General features: G+C 32.0%; 2 protein-coding genes and 1 long non-coding RNA gene across 4 annotated transcripts; all 3 read right to left on the bottom strand.

The window, feature by feature from the left end:
* Window positions 1-761: 761 nt before the first annotated feature.
* Window positions 762-3,879, bottom strand: LOC143062229 (kielin/chordin-like protein). The gene is made up of 3 exons (XM_076233999.1): window positions 3,722-3,879; window positions 2,310-2,516; window positions 762-955 (listed from the first exon to the last, which is right to left on the bottom strand). Exons 1-3 carry the CDS (start codon window positions 3,750-3,752, stop codon window positions 816-818), a joined length of 378 nt encoding a protein of 125 aa, XP_076090114.1. The 5' UTR covers window positions 3,753-3,879; the 3' UTR covers window positions 762-815.
* Window positions 3,880-9,464: 5,585 nt separating this feature from the next.
* On the bottom strand, window positions 9,465-14,185 carry LOC143063495 (uncharacterized). Of its 2 annotated transcripts, XR_012975017.1 has the most exons (5): window positions 14,092-14,106; window positions 12,832-12,871; window positions 12,133-12,191; window positions 10,956-11,162; window positions 9,465-9,670 (listed from the first exon to the last, which is right to left on the bottom strand). It is a non-coding gene; the product is annotated as an uncharacterized LOC143063495 (long non-coding RNA). The 2 variants fall into 2 exon arrangements; XR_012975015.1 differs by lacking the exon at window positions 12,832-12,871 and having other exon boundaries at window positions 14,092-14,185.
* Window positions 14,186-15,054: 869 nt separating this feature from the next.
* LOC143062228 (kielin/chordin-like protein) lies at window positions 15,055-18,204 on the bottom strand. The gene is made up of 3 exons (XM_076233998.1): window positions 18,048-18,204; window positions 16,624-16,830; window positions 15,055-15,243 (listed from the first exon to the last, which is right to left on the bottom strand). The coding sequence occupies exons 1-3, from the start codon at window positions 18,076-18,078 to the stop codon at window positions 15,104-15,106; spliced, it is 378 nt and encodes a 125-aa protein (XP_076090113.1). The 5' UTR covers window positions 18,079-18,204; the 3' UTR covers window positions 15,055-15,103.
* Between the last annotated feature and the right edge of the window lie 1,254 nt (window positions 18,205-19,458).

Genomic DNA, 19,458 nt, shown 5'->3' with positions numbered 1-19,458 from the left:
CCACATAATTATTAACGCAACTCCCGTTTTCCGTATTAAGTATTTTACAATTAGAAAAAAAAACAATTAAATGTAGATGGAGTTTTTATTTTGGTCGTGTTTTTTCATCTTCTCAAACTTGCATCCTTATATCAGTGATAAACGTGTTATTCACCTCACCACAAAATAAAAGTGTATGTTTGGTTTACATCAAACTTTGAACACTTGGTAAGGATCTAAACCTTGTGTGCGGAATAAAAGATGTAATTTCATTTATTATCTCGTTATATTAATAAAGTTGAAATGTAAGAAAAGGATAAAGTAGCTGAAAATACCCTTAGATTGATACTTGCGTCTTTGGCTTTTTGGTCATTGCGTATTGTGGTCTGTGTGTTTTTTTCGTTATTTTGTCTTATATATAAATCAGGACTTGTTTTTCAAATGTTTTACATTTTGTCCTTTTGGGATTTCTTGTAGCTTACTTTAGGTGAATGTATGTTGCCCAATGTTAGGGGTCTATAGTTGCTTACATCTTCGTCGTACGAGGCTTTTTTCAACTGATTTTTGTATTTTTTTCTTATGTTGTTTCAAGTCCGGAGCCTGTTGTTTAGTGGTTGTCGTTGGTTCATGTCAGTCAATTTTGTTTTAGTAAATTACCATACTGGTGATGGCTACCGTAAAATTAACTTGTCTTGCTATGTGTATCTCTAATGGAAGTTATAATTCACGGACAGTAAAAGCATACAATAGATTTGAAATGACATGAATAAAAAATACGAAAATTCCAAATGTTTTATCTTTTATTTTACAATAGTTTATCTCCGGGTATTATGTTGTTAGTTAATGCATTCAGTTGGTGGGGTTTTCAAATAACACATCATCAACGTAGAAAACTGACATGTACATGTATTACAGCCATCGTCACACTTGAACGATACACCTTCCTGATACACTCTACCTCCATTTACACATGTACCTGCGATGAAAAATATTCAAAGCATCAGAATATTTATAAATTTTAAAACATCATTCTTAATAAACGTATTACTGAAAGAAAAAGAAGAAGGCATTCCAGAGCCAATATTAAAAGACAACAACAAAAACAAGCAATAACAGTGGTAAACTTTCTTTTCATACTGCACGTCAAAGCAATACAACATTGATCAACTCCGAACGTCATAACAATAAACTAAGCAATGCACATCGAACATCACACTGGTATATCATTGATGCACAATGAACATCACATTAATATACCATTGATGTATACTGAACGTCACACCTAAACAATATTGATTCACCCTGGACGTCAAACTAACACACTTATCAATGTACATTAGAGATCACACTAGTACTGATACAATATTGATGTACACTGAATGTCACAATGAAACACAATTTATTTAAATTCATACACCATTGATGCACACTAAACGTCATCATGATATACTGGTGATTGTATTGACCTTCATACCGGTACACGATTGATGCCGCTGAACATAATAATGGTCCAAATCATGAAAATACACTGGACACCACAATATAGAGCACTACAACGGAATGACACACTAATACAACAATGACGCTATGAATACTAACTAATCTGGACCGCAGACCGACCTATACAATTAAAATCATTCTTTGCAACAAATGAAGTTTATCATGTACTAAGAGTACTAGTTCTTAAGAAATTTACTTAACAAGTTGACTGTAATCAGTACAACTTGATAGTTGACGCGGTTCAGGTTAACGCTCTCTTACGGTTATACATATTTTGAAACGTTACTTAACAAAAATAGTTTTCATATTACCTATTTGAATGTTATGTGAAACAATTTCCTGATAACACAAACTATGCTTAATTCATAGCAATGACTCGACAATGCCAATAAGAATTAAGATAACGGACATATTACAAACGACATATGTAAACAAAATACTAGTATGGCAATATATGGATAAAACAGATCTTATACAGTATGATAATACTGCTCACAATTGCCGTCATCGGATCAACATACGTATGTCTCACATTCTATCGACCTTTGCTAAGGAATATCTGAGATATAACGACGAAGAACAAGCTATCGAAAGCAGGTAATCAACGTTATTTTGCCAAAATCTTTTTATAAAAATGAAACCCGAGCGATATTATACCTTGCTTTTGTAGCTATTAATATTTGCAAATATTGCAGGTGAATTACGAATCAAAGAACACTTTCGAAATTAATTTCTGGTTATTTCCCTTAATAATACGTGTTTATGTTCTTTTTATGTTGATATATTATAAAACAACGTAGTCTCCCTCATTAGAACATATTTGTAGTTACCTTTACAGTGAGGACATCCAGTCTCTGGTATAATGGGATCAGAACAGTCAGTTGGGGGACAATCCCATTCAATGCAGTAATTATTTTGGTCAGTCATCACGGAATGGCATGTTCTACCTAATCGGGCACCCTTTGGAATGGCGGGTATAGTTTCACTCGGTGTATAAACAACACATCTTCTACTAATCACACCAGCAATCCCTATGCCTGCATGATGATAAAAACGTTGTCATGATGTCATTCTCTCTTTGTGTATTTTCAAACAACTAATGCAGACAATGCAATCTTCTATGAAAAGAAGATAATTTACATATATGTCCTGTACCAAGTCAGGAATATGGTCATTGCTATATTATAGTTCGTTTCTGTGTGTGTTACATTTTAACGTTGTGTTTCCGTTGTGTCGTTTGTTTTCTCTTTTGTTTTAGTGTGAATTCACATTACTATAAGACGTGTCACGGTACTTATCTATCCTAAATTCATGTATTTGGTTTTGATGTTATATTTGTTATTCTCATAGGATTTTTTCTAATGCTTAGTCCATTTCTGTGTGTGTGTCACATTTAAATGTTGTATCGTTGTTCTCCTCTTATATTGATGCGTTTCCCCCGAATTTAGTTTGTTATCCCGATTTTGTTTTTGTCCATGGATTTATGAGTTTTGAACAGCGGTATACTACTGTTGCCTTTATTTATATAATTTTTAAAAACGTTTAGTGTTACAATCAGTGATTGACAAAACGTTCCAAAAGTGACGAATCTACCAAACGTTTGTGAGTTGCCTGCTGACATTGAAACTTTATGTTAACGTTACCAGGACCAATATGTAAAGATGTTTTAAAACTGAACAGTAATCAGTGCAACTATAGAAATTGATATCTTAAATTTATCTGTTTTTAGGGGATAATAGTTTGAACGTGTGTCCTTTAATTGATTATGACTGTTTTGGTTAGTGTGGAATTGCATTGTTGGTGATGCAAGAATATCTGGTGACGTTATAATTTTTTTATTGGTTTTTATCTTGTGAATGGATTTTGGGAATTTGATCATTCGTAAACTAAAACGGCGAATTGATCATTTGTAAACTGAAACGGCGACTTTATCTTTGAAATTTAATTCAATTTATGAATTGAAATCTATATATTATATCATTATAAGTGTCTATCTGGTCTAGAATATAGATGATGCACAAGAAAATCTCTTACGTTATATTCTTGATAATTCTGTATGATAAAAAAACAGAACAAAAAGGATGAATATGTAAGATCGAGAGTATTACTAGAAAAAAAACAGGCAAAATTCGTAGTTTTATTGCTCAGCATGGTATTATTATTTAATGTTATCCTTTGTCTTTTAAAATCAGTATTATCTACAATCATTATAAATGATTTCAAATTATAAAAAAGAACTTACCAAACACTAAGCAAATAAGTAAGGTATTCATTTTCCTTTTATTCTTGTCCTCTAAGTCTAAAACGCAAATATATAATTTAAGCAGGTGTTGTTCTACTGAAATCAGTATCTCTAGAAAGACAAAAGTGTCCTAGATAGTTGACAGTATAGATAACAAACACACATTCTGAATATTTACCGTATGATGTTATAAAAATATCTTTGTAATCTAACAACGCATAATTCTTCGTCGTTGTAAAATTTCAACACGGTAATAAACAAATAAGTATACAAAATTGATGTATGTCTGTATCTGATTTCTGTTTAAGGAGTTTGAAACTCGAATGAATTCGTGATGGATTCAGAAAAAAATGGTACCGTAAATGTTACTACAGCTAGGTACAAAAACGCATATACCATTAGCCGTATTTGGCAAAACTTTTTGGAATTTTGGATCCTCAATGCTCTTCAACTTTGTACTTGTTTCGCTTTATAAATATTTTGATATGAGCGTCACTGATGAGTCTGATGTCGACGCAATGCGCGTCTGGCGTACTAAATCATAATCCTGGTACCTTTGATAACTATAATCATTTTTCACAGTTGAATAGCATAACGTTTTGACAGAATAAAGACAATTTTATGTCTAGCACATTTAGAAGATACATAAAGTTTTTCTACACGTGTTTATCTACAGTATCTTGTATCGTTTAGCTATTTATAACGTATATAATTGCCCATTAACTTCCTTGACAAAGCTTCTATTGCACATTATTTAAATTCAATGAAAAAGCCTGACTCATGATTTAGTTAGCTGATGCCATTTCGTAAGTTTAATGTCCTCGTGGTTCAGGTCTGACATCTCATGGAATATTGCGGGATTTTATAACAATTTGAATTTACAACTTTTTCAATGTTCAACGCAGTAGTTTAAACATTTTTATTTATAGTGGATTGGGAAAAAAGTTTTGCAACTTATATAAATCCCTTTCCACTCTGTGGTTGCGAGTGCTGCCTTGTAGCGGCATCAGCCTACTCTTTTTCGAAATCTACAAGAGTGTATTTTACGTGCAAGTAATATGGCTATCTCTTTGAGGCGAAAGAATAAACTATTAGTTTCTGATTAATGTTCTATTAGTAATATAGATGTTACAACAATACAGTCCACATTGATCCTGATTTAAAGTTCTACTTGTTTTTGTTCGGCCCACGTTTTCAAGGGAGATAATTTCTGCCTATTAAAAAACTAGCTAAAATAAGTATCAAAAATTTCCGATAATAAATGTAAATTTAAACTGAATTGAATTAAAGGGGCACTAGCTACGAGATATATAAAAAATCTAAAGTTTGATTTTTTTTTTGTTCAATCAATAATGAAAGTGAAATAGTGAAATAAAAATTCGTTTTTTCAGCCAAAAAGGTTCAATTTTGTCAAATTACGCTAAGAAACATTGATAATTAGTTATTCACTTGCAAGTAAATGAGTCGATCTCTTTAAAGCCGTATTCATGTGAACTTCAATTTAACCGCTCGCTAGAGATTGACAACGCATGCATTGTACGTGTACTGGTTATTTAAAGAAAAAGAATGTCAACAATGAAAGTGAAACTACGGTAAATCATTTGATTACTAATTCGATGCATGTAAAATCATTCTTATACGGTTAAAAGCAATGAAAAACATCTATTTTTAATCTATAAAATTAAATCAAACATACCTATAAAAATCCAATTGCACGTGTTGGTTTAAGGTAGCACAATACAAAGATTTTATAACTCCAACTCCCAAGTTTTAAAATGCTGTAACTTTCTTAATAATGCTTGAAAATTTATAAAAGTGGTAGTTTTGGATAGCTAACAGATTACTCTTTCAAATAAACGCAAGGTTAGTGTTATTCAACAATTATGTAACCAATTATAATGTTAACTGTGTCTAAAATATTTTTCACCAAATTTCCACTTTCAAATGAAATTAGCTTCTGCATAGGTATCCCTAGAGGGTTGATTTTATTATATGTTGTTCCTATGGCCATTATCTACAAAAGGGTGTCTCAGATTTCAGATAGAATGTATAGAACAAACTTTACACCTAATTAAACATTATCTTCTTTTATGTGGTTAGGATGTTTACACTAATTAGAGATTTATGAGAGAATGGAATACCATAGAGACAATCTGAGACACCCTTTTGAAATGTGTTGATTAAGATTTCGTTAAAATTTTCTGTACAGTTAAAGAGATGATAGAGCTAAATTCAATCAAGTGAACTTACCCAGATTTTGCCACTAATTACATAATAATTGATTACATAATGATTGCATAATAAAAATATTGCATTCATTTAAAAGATTAATCTTTTATCTATCTATATATACCTCTTTTATTATTTTCTATGCATTCATAAGAAAGTTACAGCATTTCAAAGGTTAGTGATTGGAAGTAAAAAAATCTTTGCATTGTGCTACCTTAATCTATTCATATCTTTATTTATGTTTACATCGCTTATATGGTCATCTGAGGTCAAATCGATAGTTAATTAGATGGCGTCCGGACTAAAATACACACGAAATGAACCTATATATTATCTACCCCATGCTCTGTAAACTGTTTATTTTAAACTTTTGATAGTTTGGATAAATGTTTTACATTGTTATAAATCAAATATAAGAATTTGAGTCAAATCGGTGACCATGAATTTGACAGCTAGTGCCCCTTTAATAGTCCATAAAGAAAATATTGTTCACAGAATGTTAGTTAATAAAATAAACACGCGTCCTTCGCAACACTCTTAACACGGGTCAGCAATTTATCGTCCCCTTCCGACGGACTATCATCGTTTCTTCAAGACTATACTCGCAAATGGTGTCAAGGGAGAGCCGAAAATTCAGTCACTGAAGTTTTAATCACGGAACGGGAATCGAACCAGTAACCTTTGTGTTAGTAGTCTAATGCACTAACCACTACACCACGGCTCTCAATAATGTTTGTGATGCATTAGAACAGGAAAAGCGGCCCTATTTGGGTTTTTTAAATGTTATTATAAACAGCGAAATTGACGTTGTATTCGACATAGGTTAAGATACATGTATATTTACGTGGGTGGTGAGCTGTAAACCAATTAATATGTTCATCTGTGTTTAACATTGATTTATCCAAAACATTTCATTATTTTTATAATGTTGTTTCCAAAGCAAATCCTCATCACCTTGTAGAAGATGTTTATGCAACATTTTACCAAAATATGTAACAAAGCCCATGAACTGTCCCTTGATCTGCAGTTCTACGCATTGATCTCAAAGCATGGGTTTGTTCTCAACGAGACTTTCGATCTATTATCAAACCATCCTAACTGCCTTTCCAGTATGTACCAGTCGGACATGAACAGTACTCGTGGATGAAGGTAAATATCATTCAAAGTATGATATTAATGTATATAGTTATCAACAAATATTCCACTTAATATGAATCAATAAAATTAAAAGAAAAAAATTTAAAAAAATACCGATAATGAATAATTTCAGTTACTTGATTAAATTTAACAAATATAACCATAACACCATTTCTATAATTTTTACCCTAATTATTCATTTTCTGACCTCTTGGTTATTTGCTTTGACCACCACATTTTGTTCAAACCGATTCTCTTTCACTCTCGGCAGTTAAATTTTAAATATATAAAAACAATATCAGAAAGGGCTCATGGATGTCATAAAACTGCATGCACCTGTCTGGAATTTTCTCTGAGTATTGCAAGAGTGACATAGGAAAACTTGTGTAAGAGTTGGATCTAAGGACCATCAGAACATACTGTATTACATTAATTTTAAATATATAAAAACAATATCAGAAAGGGCTCAGGGATGTCATATAACTGCTTGCACCTGTCTGGAATTTTCTCTGAGCATTACAAGAGTGACATAGGAGAACTTGTGTAAGAGTTGGATCTATGGACCATCAGAACATACTGTATTACATAAATTTTGAAAAACAAGCACGGTGACCTATATATTTTTTTTGCACTTTGGATTCCTTTATTAATTCACATCAATATAAACTGGTGTTTTGAAAATTTAATTATTTTGAAACTGCCATGTTTACATGTGCACAAAATTTTACACGGAAGACTTAATTATAATTTTGAACTTTAAACTTTGAGAGAATCCATAAACGTAATCGCCCTTAAAGAATGTCCCTTGTATATCTACTTTGTTGATATCTGTAGTAAGAGAAAATCATTTTAAAAACGACAGACCACAGTTATTTAAAAACAATGATACGTAATCGGTCGACTTGTTTGACTCTTTCACCTTTATTTAACATTTTTCTGTTTAGTTATTTAGGGAAGGCTGCACAACCATTTCTGAAGCCAGGGATTTCGTTACCACAAGTTACGTAAAACCTCTACTAAATTCTTCCATAAATATAAAGATTTGGTTTTGGTTGTACATGTAGAAAACTTATTTCAAACGGGATAGCACATCCTCATTGCATATTGTTTTATTGGTATTAATATTGATTTTGTAAATTAAAAGAAAACTAGATGTTATTGTTATTTACATATTCACATTCATGGATCTACAGTTTGTTGATACCTGTATCTTGTCATTGCTCTATGTCATGTTTTTATCTGACTGTTTATGACGTCTCTTCACTAAATCTATTGGATGTTGGATGTGTACTGATTAATAATTCAGTCTAAGATGCATGATTTTTTTTAATTAGTTGTTTGTGGCTTTGAACTAGCTGTCAGCAACTGCGAGTACTCTCAGATCTGTACGTAGTGTCTTTTTGTTGTTGGGATATATAAGTACCCGGCCACGTGCACTCTGTGTAGTATTTCTATTTTTATCCATCTGATGAGTTTAGCCTTTTCAACTGATTTTTATAGTTCGTTCTTATCGTGTAATGTTACACCACTTTCCCAGGTTAGAGGGAGGGATGGGATCCCGCGAACATGTTAAACCCCGCCACATTCTGTATGTAAGTCAGGAGCCTTTAATTCAGTGGTTATCGTTTGTTGATGTGTTACATATTTGTTTTCCGTTATCTTTTTGGTACATAAATTAAGCCGTTAGTTTTCTAGTTTGAAATTTGTCATTTCGGGCTTTTTATAGCTGACTATGCGTTTGGGCTTTGCTTATTGTTGAAGGCTGTACGGTGACCTATAGTTATGAAATTTCTGTGTCATTTGGTCTCTTGTGGAGAGTTGTCTCATTTACAATTACACCACATCTTCTTTTTTGTATATCAATGAATCAATTTTTTTTAAAAAGAAGTAAAAGTATCATGACTTGCAATGATGGTGTCATACTTGAGTTGAGTTTGTTTTGCTCAGTTTATGATTCTCTGTGTTAGGTTTTGAGTGCCAGGTATTTGTGTTCTAGGTTTTTTTTTCTTTTTTTTTTTTTTTTGCCTTGGCGTTTTCCTTTTATTTTCAGCTTATATGTTTTAATGTCTCTTTGGAATCTTTTACCTCTCTTCTTCAATGAAAATTTAAATCTGGGAAAAATTAAATTTACAAAAATAGTGCAAGGAAAATTCAAAACGAAAAGTCCTTAATCAAATGGCAAAATCAAAATAATAAACACATCAAACGAATGGATAACAACTGTCACATTCCTGACTTGGTACAGGCATTGTCTTATGTAAAAAAATGGTAGATTGGACCTTGTTTTATAGCTAGATTAACCTCTTACTTGTATGACCATCGCAACAAATTACTTTATATTGTAAGGAAATATATGAAATAAATTTGAAATTACATGAAAGTTATGAATGTTTCGTGTTTTATTTTACAACAATTGTCTTCGCGTTATGTTGTTTGCAATGATTCACAGGCACTCTGCTGGTGGTGTTTCCTTAAAGCACGCCGCCGTAGTCGACCAATTGGAACACTTACAGGTATTACATCCTCCGTTACATGGGAATGACACATCATACTGATACACATTACCATCATTTACGCATGTACCTGCGATAATAAATATTTTAAGAGAATCAGAAATTAAAATGAAATGAAAAAGATGTATTTTATTAACAAGATTCTATTGACGGAAAACTGCAAGTATGTAAAAGTGGTACAATTAAAGACATACACAATATAACATTGATAAATAAATGATGCAAACTGAACCTCGGGTTTGTTAAATGCTCAATGTCCGTTATAATAAATCAACGTTGCTGTATTCTAAATCTCAAACTTGCACACCAGTAACTTGCACTTAAAGTAACATTAGTACACACTTAATGCACACTGAATATAATACCAATGACAGATACTGAGCGTAACACTGAAAGTACAAATGTCACAACCTTAACTTATGTTGAACGTAACTGTAAATTAAATGGATGTGTTCTTAATGTAACATGGATATCAAATTGGTAACATACTTGACCTAATACTGGTAAACCATTGAACGTCAAACTCATTAACAATTGATGCACTTCGAACGTCACACTCATACAACATTGATGCACTTCGAACGTCAAACTCATACAACATTGATGCACTTCGAACGTCAAACAACATTGATGTGCACAGAATATCACGCTCATACACCATTGATGCGCAATTTTTGGTAAGGGTTTTCTGAATAGACTCCTCATAATTTATCAGAAAAAACGAAAAATATTTATTACGAAAAAAACAGTATTGGAAGAAATGTCCGGATATTTGCTGTTATATACTGTGTGTGTTTATGTTTTCTGGTTTTTTTTTTTTGTTAGATTAACATGAAAATATTTGTACGTACCTTGGCAGTAAGGACAACCCCTATATGGTATGATTGGATTAGAACAGCCTTGGTATTGCCAAAAAAAGATTTGTTTTTAATCGAACAAAATCAATGATTACGAATGAGCTTTCCGATTTGGTAAAAGCCTATTTGTAAAATCGCCTTGGTATTGCCAAAATAAGACTTTTTGTTTAATCGAACAAAAATAATGACTACAAATGAGTTTTCCAATTTGGTAAAAGCCTATTTGTAAAATCGCCTTGGTATTGCCAAAATAAGATTGTTTTTAATCGAAACATAATCGAATAACGTTGCCAAAAATGTTTTAATCGATTTTTGAGCAATGTATAATGTGTTTATCACTTATCAGAAAAGGAAACCATATTTACAAATATTTTTGTACGAATAAACAAAATACTATTGCAATTTCTGCACATGTCCTCGAAAAGTTAGTTTTCTTGTTTGAATTTTATATTTACATAAGTTAATACATGGTCTCTATCAGAACATTATTGTACCAACCTTTACAATAAGGACAGCCACTATTTGGTTTAATAGGGTTGGAACAGTCAGTCTTGGGACAATCCCACTCAACGCAGTACTTATTTGTGTCATTTATCACGGAATGACACGTTCTATCATACCGGGCACCCTTTGGAATGGCTGGAATAGTTTCACCCGCTTTATAAATAACACATCCTCTACTCTGTCCACCTGCAGTCCCTAGACCTGCGTGAGGAATGGATTGATTATTTCATGATATCGTTAATTTGTCCTGCATTTTCAAACAGCTTATCAAGCAAATGTAAGCATATATAAACAAAGCTGATTACCATATCTAATTTTCAAAGACGATGTTAGGCTCCCTAACATTGTCATAAGCTAATGAAGGATATAATATTAAAAAAAATGTGAGTGTGTTGCTAACTTATATTGTAACCACACGTTTTCATCACTTGTACGGGTTTTGTTTAACTCTGCTCAACTCAAAATCAAATTGTGTGTATTGATAAGTGGGCCATCTTGATTTAGATTTTTTTTATGATAAACAGTCGTCTCATCAGGTCGTTTTCATTACTTGAAGTTTTGACTTAATTTTGATTCACATGAATGGTAGTGCAAGCAAATCAACAAACGCATTCCCTGTTCAAGCACCAGGACTTGTTCCATTTGCAGGTCTTGCAATTCCCTACACGTTTTGTTGTTTAACGTGAATTTCATTTTCTTAACAGATTATGAGAATTGAACATCTTTAAACGAAAACCAGAATTTCAGACTAAGATCATATTCAAATTGAATTTCAAATGTATGAACTGTTCCAATGAAAGTAAATTAAAGGCAACTTACAGTGTATTATAGTGTATACAAATTAGTGAATATCAACTATCCAATGTAGCTCGACAATAGAGCTAATGTACAAGACACTCTTAGATTGAGATTTGATAAAAAAAAAAAGAAATTTAGAATTAATGATAGTTTTGTATATCTATTAAAAACACTGACTTCATATTTAAAATCGATAATTGCAATGTATCAAATAATGCTATTTGGCTAATGAAAATGATAACATGCAAAAATGTCACTAAGCGAAATATCAATTGGTTTCAATGTTGTTTTTCAAAACATCTCCTTAACTTTTGAAAACTAGTATTATCGATAACCTTTAAAAGCGGTTCCAAAGTAAAAATAACAGACTTACCAAACAAGAAGCAAACAAATAGGATCTTCATTTTCCTTTTTATTGCTTTCCTTTTTTGTCTAAAACATAAGTACACACATTTAAGTTCGTTCTGTGATAACGGAATGCACTACCTTTACAAATACGATTTTTTTTTTATTTATTCAAGTCAAATGATTTACCAAGTCTGGGACTTGAATTTCAATTATATTACAAATTACATTACCTAAACGTATATTAATCAAAACCAGGTATTTGTTCAACATATGCGATGCAGTAAATATGTTCTGTACAAGTTTGTGTACTTGTTTAAATATGTGTTTTATCATGAGAAATATGTTTAAGATAAATAATTTTGCAATGAAGTTTGTAACTTTTGTATTCACTGCTTGTATTATAGTGCTTTCAATGTAATTTTGATCGCTTAAGGGTGTAGACCTTATTTCAGGTAGATAAGTCTCTGAATCAGTGCGTTTGTAAAAGTCAAGTTTCATCAATATATTTTAAGCATACATGAAACAGATTGGTAATAATCTATGTAACCTAGAAGCTTATTTCCCTTAACTTAGGTGTACCTCCTTAAATATTGATGGACATGTAATACTTTGTTATATGCAGTGAAAATTACTTTCTCTTGTATACAATACTTTATAATTATACGTAAAGCAAATAATTTAATATTTTGAGTGTAAAAAGCACGATCTTAAATCAAAAACGTACCGTTATAGGATATTCATCAGATTTTATCCTTTACTAGCCTCTGAAATATTTTTTTGTAACTGTAATGCAGATTACGTTTGTTATGTTGACGCTATTGACTTTTAATGGGACCAAAAAAAAACGTTTTTATCACGCCAGCAGGTGCCGGAATATATAATGGAATCTCTTTATAGTTACCTTCAACAGGAACGCTCAAAACCAAACAAACATTCCAAATTTAAAATGAATACATGTGAAAAAGTAATATGATCGTTAACAAATCAAAACTCCAGGTTGGGTGTGGTTCGCGTTGCTAAATCTTTAGGTTTTTTTATTGTGTTTTGCAATCTATTGTTTGTCTTTTGGTCCTCTTATTATTTTTTCTTTTGCAATGGCACTGTCAGCTTATTTTCGACTTATGAATCTGAATGTCATTTTGTTCAGGATAAATGGCTTATTTGTCTTATGTTCAAATAAAGGGGCAGCTATTTCATAATATCAAAACTACACCTAATCCTGACTTCAGCTGAAAAATTCAACATACCCTTAATTGCATATAAGAGCGTTCTGTTACCCTGAAGTTAGGTAGTAATAAAACAGGTACTTCTGAACTGAACAACAGGGTAAATGTGCCCTTCTTATACAATTTCATATACTTCTTTATTATTTATAGAAATTTTCATAAAGGGTTCTCCAGTCCAGAAGTTTTCATTTGATATCAAAACTACCTAAATATTGACATCTATGCATAGATTCCATTTTGTCTGAAATATGTACTACCTTCTTGTATGTACACCTTGAGGTTCGATTCGGACGAAGGAGGATTTTACACTGTTGTTTTCATTTTATTTACTCTTGTTTTTATAGATTGACTTAATTTGTACTTTATCGAGAACTCGTATACCAGATACGGTATGTACTGTCTAAAAAAATCATTTAAAGTGGCGGCTTTGTCAAATTTATCGTAGTTTGACTACTAGTGTGACGTTTTACAATTGGTAACTAGATATAATATGAAAGAAGAAAATAAAAAGAGTTCAAGATGAAATTAAAAACAGCTCCTTTTTTAGGAAAGGCACAACAATTATGCCATGATATAAGGGAAGCCGGACCAAAGCACAGATGTATGGTTTAATTGATTGATGCAATTTACTTTTGACTTGGTAGTTCCAATTCACTATTATTTGAAGCCTTGCTCTTGAATACACATAAAGAAATACATGATCCAAGCTGTGCTCTAATATTATATTAGCAACAATAAAATATTAAACTTTTACTTACATGTTACTATTAGCTGAAGATGGTTATACTAATTTTTCCTCTCTATTACGTAACTATATGTTTTCTTATATAATAATATTTTTTAAATCCTGGTTTGAAAAATAGACATACCAGTTTCGTAACCACAAAATGATTAACGAATCTGACGTTTCATGTATGTGTTTTGTCCTTGTTTTATAAAGAAACAAATTAGTCAAGAAACCACATAATTATTAACGCAACTCACGTTTTCCGTATTAAGTATTTTACAATTAGAAAAAAAAACAATTAAATGTAGATGGAGTATTTTGGTCGTGTTTTTTCATCTTCTCAAACTTGCATCCTTATATGAGTGATAAACGTGTTATTCACCTCACCACAAAATAAAAGTGTATGTTTGGTTTACATCAAACTTTGAACACTAGGTAAGGATCTAAACCTTGTGTGCGGAATAAAAGATGTAATTTCATTTATTATCTCGTTATATTAATAAAGTTGAAATGTAAGAAAAGGGCAAAGTCTCCTGAAAATACCCTTAGATTGATACTTGCGTCTGTGGCTTTTTGGTTGTTACGTATTGTGATCTGTGTGGTTCTTTTTTCGTAATTTTGTCTTATATATAAATCAGGACTTGTTTTTCAAATATTTTACATTTTGTCTTTTGGGGATCTCTTGTAGCTTACTTTAGGTGTATGTATGTAGCCCAATGTTAGGGGTCTACAGTTGCTTACATCTTCGTCGTATGAGGCTTTTTTCAACTGATTTTTGTATTTTTTTCTTATGTTGTTTCAAGTCCGGAGCATGGGGTGTAGTGGTTGTCGTTGGTTCATGTCCGTCAATTTTGTTTTATTAAATTACCCAACTGGTGATGGCTACCGTAAAATTAACTTGTCTTGCTATGTGTATCTCTAATGGAAGTTAAAATTCACAGTAAAAGCATACAATAGATTTGAAATGACATGAATAAAAAATACGAACATTCCAAATGTTTTATCTTTTATTGTACAATAGTTTATCTCCGGGTATTATGTTGTTAGTTAATGCATTCAGTTGGTGGGGTTTTCAAATAACACATCATCAACGTAGAAAACTGACATGTACATGTATTACAGCCATCGTCACATTTGAACGATACACCTTCCTGATACACTCTACCTCCATTTACACATGTACCTGCGATGAAAAATATTCAATGCATCAGAATATTAATAAATTTTAAAACATCATTCTTAATAAACGTATTATTGAAAGAAAAGAAGAAGGCATACTAGAGCCAATATTAAAGACAACAACAAAAACAAGCAATAACGGTGGTAAACTTTCTTTTCATACTACACGTCAAAGTAATACAACATTGATCAACTCCGAACGTCATAACAATAAACTAAGCAATGCACATCGAAGATCACACTGGTATATCATTGATGCACATCGAACATCACACTGGTATATCATTGATGCACAATGAACATCACATTAATATACCATTGATGTATACTGAACGTCACACCTATACAATATTGATTCACCCTGGACGTCAAACTAACAGACTTATCAATGTACATTAGAGATCACACTGATACAATATTGATGTACACTGAATGTCACAATGAAACACAATTTATTTAAATTCATACACCATTGATGCACACTAAACGTCATCATGATATACTGGTGATTGTATTGACCTTCATACCGGTACACGATTGATGCCGCTGAACATAATAATGGTCCACATCGTGAAAATACACTGGACACCACAATGATAGAGCATTACAACTGAACGACACACTAATACGACAGTGACGCTATGAATACTAACTAATCTGGACCGCAAACCGACCTATACAATTAAAATCATTCTTTGCAACAAATGAAGTTTATCTTGTACTAAGAGTACTAGTACTTAGGAAATTTGCTTAACAAGTTGACTATAATCAGTACAAATTGATAGTGGACGCGGTTCAGGTTAACGCTCTCTTACGGTTATACATATTTTGAAACGTTACTTAACAAAAATAGTTTTCATATTAACTATTGAATGCTATGTGAAACAATTTCCTAATAACACAAACTATGCCAAATTCATAGCAATGACTCGCCAATGCCAATAAGAATTAAGATAACGGACATATTACAAACGACATATGTAAACAAAATATGGCAATGTATGGATAAAACAGATCTTATACAGTATGATAATATTGCTCACAATTGCCGTCATCGGATTAACATACGTATGTCTCACATTCTATCGACCTTTGCTAAGGAATATCTGAGATATAACGACGAAGAACAAGCTATCGAAAGCAGGTAATCAACTTTATTTTGCCAAAATCTTTTTTTATAAAAACAAACAAACCCCGAGCGATATTATACCTTACTTTTGTAAGCTATTAATATTTGCAAATGTTGCAGTTGAATTACGAATCAAAGAACACTTTCGAAATTAATTTCCGGTTATTTCACTTAATAATACGTGTTTATGTTCATTTTATGTTGATATATTATAAAACAACGTAGTCTCCCTCTTCAGAACATATTTGTAGTTACCTTTACAGTGAGGACATCCAGTCTCTGGTATAATGGGATCAGAACAGTCAGTTGGGGGACAATCCCATTCAATGCAATAATTATTTTGGTCAGTCATCACGGAATGGCACGTTCTACCTAATCGGGCACCCTTTGGAATGGCGGGTATAGTTTCACTCGGTGTATAAACAACACATCTTTTACTAATCACACCAGCAATCCCTATGCCTGCATGATGATAAAAACGTTGTCATGATGTCATTCTCTCGTTGTGTATTTTCAAACAACTAATTCAGACAATGCAATCGTCTATGAAAAGAAGATAATTTACATATATGTCCTGTACCAAGTCAGGAATATGGCCATTGCTATATTATGGTTCGTTTCTGAGTGTGTTACATTTTAAAGTTGTGTTCCGTTGTGTCGTTTGTTTTCTCTTTTGTTTTAGTGTGAATTCACATTACTATAAGACGTGTCACGGTACTTATCTATCCCAAATTCATGTATATGGTTTTGATGTTATATTTGTTATTCTCATAGGATTTTTTCTAATGCTTAGTCCGTTTCTGTGTGCGTCACATTTTAATGTTGTGTCGTTATTCTCCTCTTATATTTGATGCGTTTCCCTCGAATTTAGTTTGTTACCCCGATTTTGTTTTTTGTCCATGGATTTATGAGTTTTGAACAGCGGTATACTACTGTTGCCTTTATTTATATAATTTTTAAAAACGTTTAGTGTTACAATCAGTGATTGACAGAACGTTCCAAAAGTGAATCTACCAAAGGTTTGTGAGTTGCCTGCTGACATTGAAACTATATGTTAACGTTACTAGGATCAATTTGTAAGATGTTTTAAAACTGAACAGTAATCAGTGCAACTATAGAAATTGGTATCTTAAATTTGTCTGTTTTTAGGGGATAATCGTTTGAACGTGTGTCCTTTTTTAATCGATTATGAGTGTTTTGGTTAGTGTGGAATTGCATTGGTGGTGATGCAAGAATATCTGGTGACGTTATAATTTTTTTATTGGTTTTTATCTTGTGAATGGATTTTGGGAATTTGATCATTTGTAAACTAAAACGGCGATTTGATCATTTGTAAAGTAAAACGGCGACTTTATCTTTGAAATTTAATTCAATTTTGAATTGAAATCTATATATTATATCATTATAAGTGTCTATCTGGTCTAGAATATAGATGATGCACAAGAAAATCTCTTATGTTATATTCTTGATAATTCTGTATGATAAAAAACAGAACAAAAAGGATGAATATGTAAGATCGAGAGAATATGTGCCAAATATTACTAGAAAAAAAGAAACAGGCAAAATTCGTAGTTTTATCGTCAGCATGGTATTATTATTTAATGTTATCCTTTGTCTTTTAAAATCAGTATTATCTACAATCATTATAAACGATTTCAAATTATAAAAAAAGAACTTACCAAACACTAAGCAAATACGTAAGGTATTCATTTTCCTTTTATTCTTGTCCTCTAAGTCTAAAACGCAAATATATATTTTAAGCAGGTGTTGTTCTACTAAAATCAGTATCTCTAGAAAGACAAAAATGTCCTAGATAGTTGACAGTATAGATAACAAACACACATTCTGAATATTTACCGTATGATGTTATAAAAATACCTTTGTAATCTAACAATTCATAATTCTTCGTCGTTGTAAAGTTTAGACACAATAATAACCAAATAAAAATAAAACATCTATGCCAATAACTATACAAAATTGATGTATGTCTGTATCTGATTTCTGTTTTAGGAGTTTGAAACTCGAATGAATTCGTGATGGATTCAGAAAAAAAATGGTACCGTAAATGTTACTACAGCTAGGTACAAAAACGCATATACCATTAGCCGTATTTGGCACAACTTTTTGGAATTTTGGATCCTCAATGCTCTTCAACTTTGTGCTTGTTTCGCTTTATAAATATTTTGATATGAGCGTCACTGATGAGTCTTATGTCGACGCAATGCGTACTAAATCATAATCCTGGTACCTTTGATAACTATAATCATTTTTCACAGTTGAATAGCATAACGTTTTGACAGAATAAAGACAATTTTATGTCTAGCATATTTAGAAGATACATAATGTTTTTCTACACGTGTTTATCTACAGTATATTGTATCGTTTAGCTATTTATAACGTATATAATTGCCCATTAACTTCCTTGACAAAGCTTCTATTGCACATTATTTAAATTCAATGAAAAAGCCTGACTCATGATTTAGTTAGCTTATGCCATTTCGTAAGTTTAATGTCCTCGTGGTTCAGGTCTGACATCTCATGGAATATTGCGGGATTTTATAACAATTTGAATTTACAACTTTTTCAATGTCCAACGCAGTAGTTTAAACATGTTTATTTACAGTGGATTTGGAAAAAAGTTTTGCAACTTATATAAATCCCTTTCCACTTTGTGGTTGCGAGTGCTGCCTTGTAGCGGCATCATCCTACATTTTTTCAAAATCTACAAGGGTGTCTTTTACGTGCAAGAGATATGGCTCTCTCTTAACACGGGTCAGCAATTTATCTTCCCCTTCCGACGGACTATCATTGTTTCTTCAAGACTATACTCGCAAATGGTGTCAAGGGAGAGCCGAAAATTCAGTCACTGAAGTTTTAATCACGGAACGGGAATCGAACCAGTAACAATTGTGTTAGTAGTCTAATGCACTAACCACTACACCACGGCTCTCCAACGCAGTAATAATGTTTGTGATGCATTAGAACAGGAAAAGCGGCCCTATTTGGGTTTTTTAAATGTTATTATAAACAGCGAAATTGACGTTGTATTCGACATAGGTTAAGATACATGTATATTTACGTGGGTGGTGA

Source organism: Mytilus galloprovincialis, chromosome 2, assembly GCF_965363235.1.
Source record: "Mytilus galloprovincialis chromosome 2, xbMytGall1.hap1.1, whole genome shotgun sequence".
NCBI lineage: Eukaryota > Metazoa > Mollusca > Bivalvia > Mytilida > Mytilidae > Mytilus > Mytilus galloprovincialis.
The sequence above is the reverse complement of the archived record's forward strand: the minus strand, read 5'-3'. Positions and strand labels throughout refer to the sequence as shown.

What these genes read in the sequence shown, in the direction of transcription:
- LOC143062229 (XM_076233999.1), bottom strand. Translation starts at nt 3,752, where the DNA reads ATGAATACCTTACTTATTTGCTTAGTGTTTG. An exon ending in ACTTATTTGCTTAGTGTTTG is followed by an intron (nt 2,517 to 3,721) that starts GTAAGTTCTTTT and finishes ATCATCATGCAG; the next exon opens with GCATAGGGATTGCTGGTGTG. An exon ending in TGGATGTCCTCACTGTAAAG is followed by an intron (nt 956 to 2,309) that starts GTAACTACAAAT and finishes TTTTCATCGCAG; the next exon opens with GTACATGTGTAAATGGAGGT.
- LOC143062228 (XM_076233998.1), bottom strand. Translation starts at nt 18,078, where the DNA reads ATGAATACCTTACGTATTTGCTTAGTGTTTG. An exon ending in ACGTATTTGCTTAGTGTTTG is followed by an intron (nt 16,831 to 18,047) that starts GTAAGTTCTTTT and finishes ATCATCATGCAG; the next exon opens with GCATAGGGATTGCTGGTGTG. An exon ending in TGGATGTCCTCACTGTAAAG is followed by an intron (nt 15,244 to 16,623) that starts GTAACTACAAAT and finishes TTTTCATCGCAG; the next exon opens with GTACATGTGTAAATGGAGGT.